This window comes from Furipterus horrens, unplaced genomic scaffold, assembly GCF_987537825.1.
Source record: "Furipterus horrens unplaced genomic scaffold, mFurHor1.1.pri manual_scaffold_4, whole genome shotgun sequence".
In the NCBI taxonomy this organism is placed as follows: Eukaryota; Metazoa; Chordata; class Mammalia; order Chiroptera; family Furipteridae; genus Furipterus; species Furipterus horrens.
The window spans coordinates 71,790,240-71,801,275 of record NW_028327174.1 but is presented as its reverse complement, the minus strand read 5'-3'; the positions used below and the strand labels follow the sequence as shown (position 1 = coordinate 71,801,275).

Genomic DNA, 11,036 nt, shown 5'->3' with positions numbered 1-11,036 from the left:
TGGCGAGTGGATCGGAAGGGGCAGTTCCAGCTGCTGTTGCTTGAGGGGGAGAAACAAAATCTGCGGGTCAAAATCGGAGCAGGGTGACTTCACCTTCAAAAGGGTGAGCTCTCCTGACCTCCCCGGCCAGCTCCCCTCCAGCCACCGCCAGCCGATCTGCCAGTTCGCGCCGCGGGCGCAAAGCGCCGGCTGGACCCGCCCCGAGCTCCATGGTTCGCCCAGCCCTGCGCTACGGTGACTCGTGGCGCCGAGAGAGCCACCCGCTCGCAGAATGAAGGTGGGGAGCGCGGCTGGCGGCCGGCAGCCGACAGGGGCTGTCTCCGGGACCCCAGCGTCCAGACAAGCGACCCAGCCGCCTGAATCCGGAACACACCAACAAGTAGTTTCTCGTTGGAGCAGGGCGGCTCGGATGAGTGTCGCGACTCAGTCCAGCTGCCCGGAGAAGCTCGTCCACGCGGAAACCAAAGCAGAACCACTTTTATCTCGGTCTCATTAAGGTATCTGGGGACGGGAGGTTTAGGGGGTGATCCGCCGGGAAGAGCATGCTGACCCTGCAGACAGGCATCCCTCTTCCATTCCGCAATAGGAATGTGGAGGTGAACGGAGCCCTGGGGAGAGGTGGCTGGGAGACTGAAAACGGGGACGCCGTCAGCCCGGACTCCAGCTCAGGGGGTGTGCCTCCAGCAGCCCTTCCCGCGGCCTCGCCTCTCCTGGAAAGCAGCCCCCCACCCCCAACCCCCATCTCCAAGGCATTTGTTTTTCTTCGGAAGAGGGGATGGGTTGGGATGCGTTGATCACTACTATTCTCAGAAATGGATCCGAGTTAGTCTTTTCTTTCCCAAGTAGTAATAATATTATTAGCAACAACACAAACAAGGTGAAAAGGAAATTGGATCAGGAAATTGGCCCGAGGTCTCCTTGGTGAAAGGCAATATCAGGGATATATATATATATATATATATATATATATATATATATATATATATATATAGCTCTGACTTATGCGTTCAATCTTTTTGCCTAATTCGTAAGGGAAAGTAGAGGTGAACCAGGAACAGGTCGCTCAAAGGGCAAGCCCCGAGCTCCAGGGAGCAGGAAGCCATCCAGAGTGGACGGAGGGTACGCGTGCCAGGGGTGCACCTGGTTGAGTCCGGGAGGGGGGGTCTCAGCTTACACTGCCAAGTTGGATCAGTAGCGAGAACTCCCTGCCGGGGGGGATTGTCTCCAGGCTGGGGCACGGAGAGAGAGACGTGGAGAGTGGAGGAGAGGGACCTGATAGGGGGCCCGAGTGCGGGCGCAGGGGCGTGAGGGGGGAGGGAAAGAAAATGGCAAGAGAGAAGGAGAAAGAGGAGGGAGAGATCATGTCTGGGAGGGTGAAGGGTGAAGAGATGAAGGGGCCAAGGGAGAAAGGTGAAGTATGAAGCAGGGGAAAGGGTGTCCTGGAAGGTCAAGGAAGACTTGGACTGCTCCCTCCTTGGTTCTCTGGAAACCCGGGGAAGGTGTGGGGCGTGAGGCGGCAGCAGACTGGGCGCCGATCCCCCGGGGAGGGTCCTTCGCCCTTCGCCTGTCTGCCAACCCTGCATCCTGGCACCCGTGGGCTGGGCGTGGGGGTGGGGGCCATGGCGCAGCCCAGGCGGCCGAGATGTTTAACTTGGCGCTGTGTTCACCTCCCCCCAGTCATGTCTGAGCCACAGAGATGGGCAAGATCGAGAACAACGAGAGGGTGATCCTCAATGTCGGGGGCACCCGGCATGAAACCTATCGCAGCACCCTGAAGACCCTGCCCGGGACGCGCCTGGCCCTTCTCGCCGCCTCCGAACCCCAGGGCGACTGTCTGACCGCGGCGGGCGACCAGCTGCAGCCGTCGCCCCCTCAGCCCCCTCCGTCGCCGCGAGCGCCCCCACTGACCCCGGGCCCCGGCGGCTGCTTCGAGGGCGGCGCGGGCAACTGCGGTTCCCGCGGCGGCGTGGGCGGCGGGGACCACCCCGGGGGCGGCCGCGAGTTCTTCTTCGACCGGCACCCGGGCGTCTTCGCCTATGTGCTCAACTACTACCGCACCGGCAAGCTGCACTGCCCCGCCGACGTGTGCGGGCCGCTCTTCGAGGAGGAGCTGGCCTTCTGGGGCATCGACGAGACGGACGTGGAGCCCTGCTGCTGGATGACCTACCGGCAGCACCGCGACGCCGAGGAGGCGCTCGACACCTTCGAGACCCCCGACCTCATCGGCGGCGACCCTGGCGACGACGAGGACCTGGCGGCCAAGAGGCTGGGCATCGAGGACGCCGCGGGCCTGGGGGGCCCCGACGGCAAGTCTGGGCGCTGGAGGAGGCTGCAGCCCCGCATGTGGGCCCTCTTCGAGGACCCCTACTCGTCCAGAGCCGCCAGGGTAAGGCCAGAGTCCACCCCCTTGCCTGCTGCTCCAACTTCTCCCAACTCCTTCCCCAACTGGCTGTTCATTTCCAACCAGGGCCTCTGGGATAGGGAGTGGGGGAGCGGAGGAGGGAACAGAGTGCTCCAAGGAGGACTTTCGAAGCCCGTCTGGTAAAAGGTAAACTCAGGGACCCTGGCCCCGGTCCTCGCGGTTCCCCTTCATCTCCCTCCTCTCCCGCAACTCTAACTCAGATTCACTTTAGCAGATGAGACCTAAAGGGCACATGTCGACTTCTCTGTGCAAGTCTGTCTGGAACCTCATCCTGAAACCAGTATCAAACTTCATCTTGAGCTCTTTTTTTTGTTGGTTTGTTTTTCTTGACTTTTTTATTCCAACTTTTCCTTTAGCTTGGATGTCTCTTCAGACCTCCTCCTCATCACAATTTGACATTTTCAGTGAGGCTGACACTCCTTCACATCTGACTCACCCAGAGCAGTGGCTCAGTTAGGGATCTAATCTGAGGACAGAGGAATGGGAAATGGAATCTCTGTACCTGGCTGGTGTGGGAGAGGGGTGCCAGGAGGTTCATTTTGTAAAGACAGTGTCTCCTGAGTGCTGTTTAGGCTGGTCTCTTTCCAAGGGAGAAGAATACTGGGATTGCTCCTCCCATTGAGTTGACCAGAGGCCCACCTGCACACTGATTTTGGAGCTGGTGTCTTTCTCCTTGGGCTGTATTCATGTTTTTTTTACAGGCTGAACGTGATTTAGTCACTTTGGTGATCCAAGTTTCATATGACTTTCTAAATCTGGCTAATTTAAATTGTTGCGAACTTTATTTTACTATTTAGATTGTGATCCCCTCCTCAATGTTTCTTTTCAGTTTCCAGCTTGAGTGACAGCCTAAATTTGGTTCTTGACATTCCCAAATGATTCTTCAAAATCCCATAAAGGAACTCTAAACATAACCGATGATGGTTCCTCCAGTTTAAAGGAAACAAAAGAAATATAAATAACCAAAAATTATACATTATGTGAATGGTTTTAATTACATATGAGAACACAATACTTGTATTTTGTTAAATCTCTGCAAGTGCATGTGTCTTGTTTGCTTCTGACACCCAGGAAAGATACCCCCCTGGGCAGAAAGGGAATTCTCCCAGCTTCACTTTGGTACCGTTCTCATTATCGTCTTTGCACGTCAGAAGTCTTTGCCTCTGAGATACTGTGCAGCTGTCTCTCTCCCAACTTGTCAGAAGATGTGCTTCTGACACCACTTTAGAAGTCTGAAGATATGTTTTGTTTTCAGTGTGAAATTGAATATAAAAGAGATAACTTAGAGCACTGCTACTCTATTGAATCTGGAATTTAAATGCATACATAAATTCCAGGAGGTCCACATTATTGTATTTGAATATAGGCTTCAAAGGTTTACCTCTGAAAGCTTCCTTTTAAGACCATTCTGTAAACTCAACAAAAGTTGACATTCAGAAAAAACAAACAAGTACATATTTATTTAAATTAAATCACAGATTCATGACCATTACATCTGTGATTTTTTTTTTTTTTTTTTTTACCAGCTGAGTGCCACAATGCTCTTTCTCCTTGGTGACTAAAAAGATAAACTCAATTTTTTTTCAGACTCATCATGTGATATGTATTTGTTTCCAGATCATGTGCTGTAAAAAGGACAGACTATCTTATTATATTTCCCCCATGATCATAGAATGCATTTTATTGTAGGACAGATTGCATAGCCAAAACTTTAATAAGAACATGTTCATTTATTATTATTGCTGTGAAAATTGATTTAATTGATTATTGGTCAAAGGGTAGACCATTAAGTTGAAAATAATTTTCTAAAAATCCTTCTAAGATTTCAATATAATATTATTAAGAATTTGGGTTGCATCCATTTTTGGTGAGGAAAGAACACAGATAGGTTAGAGATTAATTTAAGGTTACAGAGCCATTAGAAGCAGAATCGGTTGAGAATCATAGACATGGAAAATTTCTTTGAGATTACCCCGTGAAGACCCTTTATTTTGTAGATGAGGAAAATTAAGATTGCAGATGCTAAGTGATGGCCAAGGTCACACAGTAAGTTAATGACAGAGCCAAAATTATCTGGAGGTCTTATGATGTCCTCCCCAGGCCCTTCCCACTACAACTGATTATAACTGACTGGTTTGTGAAATCCTGCAGATCATGTTGCTTGTGAGAGTTAATGCAGCAGAAGATATTCACTAGCATTCTAACTTTGAAAGATCATCTGTGACTTTTTTAATATATCTATTCCTGGACTTTGGCTAATAGAAATTTTACCCTGTACTACCACCATTAGAATAAAGATATGGGATTGAAATTAACTTCCTTAAATGAGCCCTGTTTGAACTTCCATTTTTATTCATGAGTTGATAGGTAATGTTTTGCTTTCTTTCAGCGTGGCTAACATTTGTAGGACTTGTCTTTAGGGAAATCCCTTTTCAAATTACTAGAGTTGCCTAAAAAAGAATAATCAGAAATAACCTTCCATTCTATTTAAATGTTAGTATTTATTATATGAACACTTTAAGTTCACTGATGCCCTGACTTAATGTTATCTGACTAGGTTGATAAATAGAATTACATTGGAAGATTACTTGAGGAAATTGTATTTTTCATGGACATGGTTCTAGGAGACATATATCAATTATCAGGTGGCTTGCTTCAGCTGTGGTCTTAACTGCCACAAGTATTCTTATTCAAAGTATTTAACTTTAATGAACACCCATTTTTTAAATATTAGTTAATTTTTTATTGATATACTTGAGACGAACAATTTAACTGTCTGAATGCCTTTTAAAGTTTGTCATCTTTTCCAATATTGAAGAGATTGTCTCAGTTTCATAATAGATGTGTTTTATTTCTAACTTTTATGATTCAAACCGGCAGACTGAAACAATAGTGATAAGAACTGGACAATTAACTGAATTTTACAGCATTGTATTTTTGTCTTGCTCTTTTTGTATTTGTTTTGGCCAGCATTTCCTCTCCTCTATTGCTTTTAATTTATGATGTAAACACATATTTGAAAAATCTAAATTTTTCAAGTTAATTTGGTAAATAAGTTTATATTTTATACTTATGAATTTTTTAATTTTTAAAATTTTATTTAGTTTTTCTATTACAATTGCCCCACTTTTCCCCCCATTACTCTCCTTCACCCTGCCCACCCCTTTTCCCATAGTCAATCTCCACCTTGTCCATGTTCATGGGTCATTTATACTAATTCCTTGACTAGACCTTTCCTCTTCTTTCCCCTCTCTCCCTTCTCCCCTCTCCCCCCTGATATACTTATGAATTCTTATGCTTAAGAATAGTATTCAAAAATAGAAATTTATAAAAATTCAAAAATAAGTTGTCATGGAAACCTATTGTGGAGAAAATGAGATCAAGAAAAAAGAAAGGAGGGATTATTTTGTTGATGCCATTGAGAGATATTTACAAATAGTAAAAGGCAAGGCTGCATAGTTGTACTTGTGAAAATATTATGCATTGTGTGTTTTCAATTTAATATCTAAATGTTAGAAAGAAATGAAACTTGTATGTGTTTTCCTCTGAAGACATTTCTGTCATAGGTAAATGCATAGGAGGAAACAGGAAGAGATTCTTTGACAGAACTTCTAGATTTGATAGAGGTTTTAAAAAGATAATACAGAGGCAAAACACTAGAATAAAAATTTCCTAAATAACTTGTTCACAATATTAAAGAGCTGAGAGCAGTTATAAGTGTCTCCTTATTTCTCTTCTTTTCACTCATTTTTTTGGGGGGGGATGGAAAGTGATTGAATTAAGTATTCTTTTAGAGTGTGGCTCTTCCTTGGCAAGATGATCTTTGATTACATGATAGACCATGTTTTACTTTCAAAGAAAAATTTTAAAAAGAAAGACAAATGAAGAACTGCCATGGAGTCACATTTAAGATGCTGGGTTTTTGGTGTGGGTCTAGATTGTTTCATGCGTGTTCTCCATACCTTTATCTAGTATGCTGTTATGTGCAGTTCTTCCTGAAGTACACATAGACTATGATAGTGAATCCATCATTCTTTTTAGTCATGAAAATATTTATTTATTTCCAGAATTTTAGTCCTTAAAACTACAGAAATTCAAATTTCAATATCTGGAATTGGATTCAGAATTGCACATATTTAATTTACTTTTAATGGGCCATTTTTTTCCCTCTTTGTCAAACAGAAATAAATAAATAAATAAATAAATAACAAAATCGGGTGGGAAATGACCTAACTAACTATTTTCTGGCTTTTAATGTAACATTTAATTAAACATATAAGGTAAGGATGAGTCAAAAATTAAGATTAAAGAAGGAAAATATTTTAATTCTTATTTTGTAAGCATTGCCCCAGTTCAAAGAATTAATGGCCAAATATATCTTGCTCATCAAATATTGTTGTCAATTATTAAAAATTTTAGAACATTTATTTATTCAATGAGTATTGATTATGCAGTCACTCTAGACCAGAAACTGTGCAAGGTACTGGGAATGCATGGAGAAGATATAGTCTTTTGCCCTCAATAAACTCATCACTGTATTTATAATAAAACGCTTTCTAAAGACATTGTCTACTAAATTTTAAAAATGCAACAAAGTAACAATAAACAAAATTCTAGAGATATTAAAACATTTTCCTCAAAAACAGCTTGCATGGAAATATTGTCTTACACATGCAGGAAATATTCCAGTTAAAAATGATGGTGTTAAAGTATAGTTATGCTATATTTTATTATGAAAATGTTAGGCTGTTTTAAGCTTGATTATTCTGTTTTCCAAGTGACTCGTCTTTCTCCTTGTAATATTATTGGAGAAGATGATGACACCTGTACTTATTCCAAACAACTGGATTTTTGGGGATAAAGTCAACTCTATCTCTTTTATATTAATTAAAAGTCATGGCCAACCATGTAACAATGCACATTCAACCTTCAGAGCCCTGAAAAGAATCTGCTGTAACAGTTTGCATTTGCCATATAAGTATCTAAGTGTTGTTTCACTCTTTCCAGGGCACTATTTTAAAGTTCACACATGCATATATTTTCAGAATATGTGCTTATATTCTGAGCATTGGGTAGGACTAGAGAGTACCTAATTCAATACATCATTAAAAGAACTAAGTAGCTTCAATAGTCAGTTGTATTTTCAGTCGTATATTTGAGTCACGAACTAGATCATCTGAGCATTAGGCTGGGCATTAGGGATACCAAAGGTGAATGTAGTTGGACAGATTAGGTATGATTTTTTTCTGTAATTTTTTCTAAGAGCTCATTTGTGTACTTCAGCTGACAAAGCTAAATAAGAGTCAAGGAAATTTTTCTTCTGTCAAGAAGCACATTTTCAAAGCAACTGAAAATAAGGAAATGTGTGAGTTTATATAAAAATGCAGGCCAGTCTTTCCCATTTGAAAATGTATATCATTACAACATTTATTTTTACTACTACAAATAAAGTAAATGTGGTTTTCAAGTCTCATATTTTTTGAACTTATGAGTTATATATCATTTTTATTATGGCACCCTTTAAAAATATGCCTAAATGAAATAGTAAAGGGCACCGAAGGACTGATAAAAGATAAACACAGATATCCAGAGGGAAATAGATAGTGGTAACATAGTCTGAACAATAACCATCAATATATTATGTAAACCTAATTCAATTCTGCTTGAAATGTGAAGGGCTTTTCTTCCAGAAGGTTAGTCAAGATTTTTGTTTCTTATGACAGAATCGCACTGCTCTTTGCTTCTCTTACAGGCTGAAAGGTGGTAGTTAGTTTTAATACTGTGCAGTCAATATCTTTACAGAAAGTGACTAAAATATGGGTATTGGGAAGAGAAGAGATCAGGAGTAGGAAATATGTTGAAACAACATTGGAAAAATGCCTGGATTGAGATGAATGACACCTATGCATTAACCCCGATTTCCCTACTGGCTGTGCGACCTTGGAGAATTCCCTTCATCTTTCTGAGTCGTGATTTTCTTTGCTGTACTCTGAAAAAAAGAAAAATATGGAGATGACACATAGGACTAGATAGTAGCCAAACTTCTTTCCAGGTCTAGCGTTTTTAGGTTTGGAGGAGAAACAAGGATACTAATTACTAAAGATCCCTGGGGTTGGTGGTTGCAGGGACAACATCTCTGTGCTGATTTTGATTGTACTACAAGAAACATCACACTGATAAGGTAAACCAGCATTAATTTTTTTTTTTTTTTTGCATTTATAACTTTCTGCCCTTTTTTCCCTTACAGCTGTTGGGTAACTGCTGCTCTAGTTACCATAGAAACAGGTTGGCTCCTAGCTGCCTGTTTCCATTGAAAACAGCTTTCTCTCAACCACATATTTGATCTCAGGAAATCTTTTGCTATGGCTCCATCACGAAACCCATAAGGATGATCGGCTCTGTCATTTCCTAAATCTAAGATTCAGTGCAGGTGTAAATCCATCCACCCACAAGGATGACTGATTAGATAATCTCAGTTTTATTTCCATTTGAAAAGTGCCTTGTCAAAGACACCATCCTTTTTCCCTTCCTGTATTTTACACAGAAGGGAATATCTTATTCACTTGAGGATTTACAGATATGCCTGACACATTTAAGTGTTTACAAAATAGTGTCAAATTATTCAGTTCTATCTCTTTTAGAGCCTATTCTATCAGAATAAGCAGAGGGAATATAATGCTGTCTAGCACAGTTCATAAGTTTATGTTTTAATATACTCATTAATGAATAATATTTCAAGATATTTTATATATATTATGTAGTACTCCAAATTTCTCTTTTGAAAACATAGTTTTTCTAGGTCAGGATATACATATTTACGTAAAAAGAATATATAGTCACTATTATAACATAGATACATACTCAGAATATGTTTATAAAATTTTTATAGGGATAAAAAAATGGAAGAAACTTGTAGGAATATGGCTTAAAGTTTTGATTGAGAACAGTAGTGTGTGTGTGTATATGTACATGTGTATTACATATACCCAAAATATATACTTTTTAAATAAGATTGGTAACTGATATACTATACGACAGACTTCTGGTGTTTACGAGATTTACGAGTTGGAAGAAAACTGACTATCATCTGGCAAAATTGCCTCAATTCACAGTAAGGCAGCTGCCTTGTTCATAACTATGCCCAGTTAGTGACAGTGGCAGGACTAGCATGTAGATCTGATTTCTGATGCTCTTCCCATTCAGTCTTGATTGCCTAGTCTGGACTGTGTTTAACATTAGACACAAACTCTAGCCCTTGGGAAGCAGCGAGCATGTTAACAATAGTTAGGATAAGGTCTGCCCTCTTCCAAGTCCTATTCAACAATAGTAGGGGATTGTCACTGTTGCAGGTGTTCACTTTATTTCCAGGTCCCTCTCCGTTGCCTTCTCTACCAGTTCCACATCTTACTGATCTTCTACCTTAAAGCTGCAAAACTCACCCATCTATGCACTTACCTCCTATTTTTTCCTTCAGCTCACAGTCCCCATGAAAAGATCTACAGAAACCTTAGCTCTCAAACTGAGCCATGTATAATAGGCTTCAGGAGATACTTAGATAATTAAGAAATAATTTCTATATCTACCTTTATCTCTTTGTGTCTGTGTCTGGTAATATGGTTTTGACTCTTGTTTGATTTACTGCCTTTGACATTTTTAGTGCAACCCTGGTTCAACTACTGGTGATGGTGAATGTGTTTTATAGGGCATTTGTTTCTCACATGTAATTACTCTGATCAGGGTGGGTTTACTTAGAGGCGTGAAAGATGTTTGGAACTGTTGTTAAGATCTGCAAAAGAGATTGGATGCTGTTGTGAAGTCAGTAAATACAGGGCAGTAAAACTCGTCCTTGAACCTTTTTTTTTAAATAGATGGTTATTCAAAGTTTGTGTTTACTGCACTGTGATGTGATTTAAAGCAACACTATAATTTTAGAGATGTTTGAGAGAATGCATTTTATAGGAATCAAACAGAAAAACTTGGGCCCAAGTGTTGCTGGTAATATTGGGAAAAAATTCTTTCTAATTTGCTACAGTCACTTGACTGATATTTTCTTCCGAAAGTTGATTATGATAAGGACATCTGTGTAACCCTCTGTTCCATGTGTTAAGAAAATCCTGTGCAGACAACCCAGTAGTGTCTTCTTCATTTTTCTGTTTGAAGACCCTATAGGTTTGCTGTCAGAATTTAGAGCTTTGCCATTTTTCATGTATCTGACAACATTATTGGCATGTTTTAAAACTGGAACAATTCCAGCCAATATGGAGGCATAGATAAACATGCCATATCTCCCTCCACAACTAAGAAGGAATACTACTACCTCAAAACTAGAGACAATCAGAAGTTCCAGAAAATCAAGTTGCATGAAAGTCCAACAAACAAAGATATAAAGAAGAAATATTCATCCAGACAGGTAAGAGGGGCAGAGCCAGGATGGAGAGGACGCGGTGCAGTGGCAGCAGCAGTGGCAGGTCAGTGGAAAGTGCAGTCACATGTTTTAAAAAGTAGGGATGGACAGCTGGGGAGCGCTCCTACCCTCAGACCAGACCATACAGTTCATAGTCCTAGCACCAGGGAGAATAAAGCCTCATTGTTTCTGACTGTGCAAACTAGTGGG

General features: G+C 41.3%; 1 protein-coding gene across 3 annotated transcripts in view; it reads left to right on the top strand.

Moving 5' to 3' along the window:
- The first annotated feature begins 271 nt into the window (after positions 1–271).
- Positions 272–11,036, top strand: part of KCNC2 (potassium voltage-gated channel subfamily C member 2) — a 194,592-nt gene continuing 183,827 nt past the window's right edge. For all 3 annotated transcript variants that reach the window (XM_090273632.1, XM_090273633.1, XM_090273631.1), the window contains exons 1-2: positions 272–497; positions 1,678–2,386. In XM_090273632.1, coding sequence (XP_090129758.1) covers positions 1,697–2,386 — 690 coding nt within the window. In that variant the 5' untranslated portion in view covers positions 272–497; positions 1,678–1,696. The remainder of the gene's footprint in view (positions 498–1,677; positions 2,387–11,036) is intronic.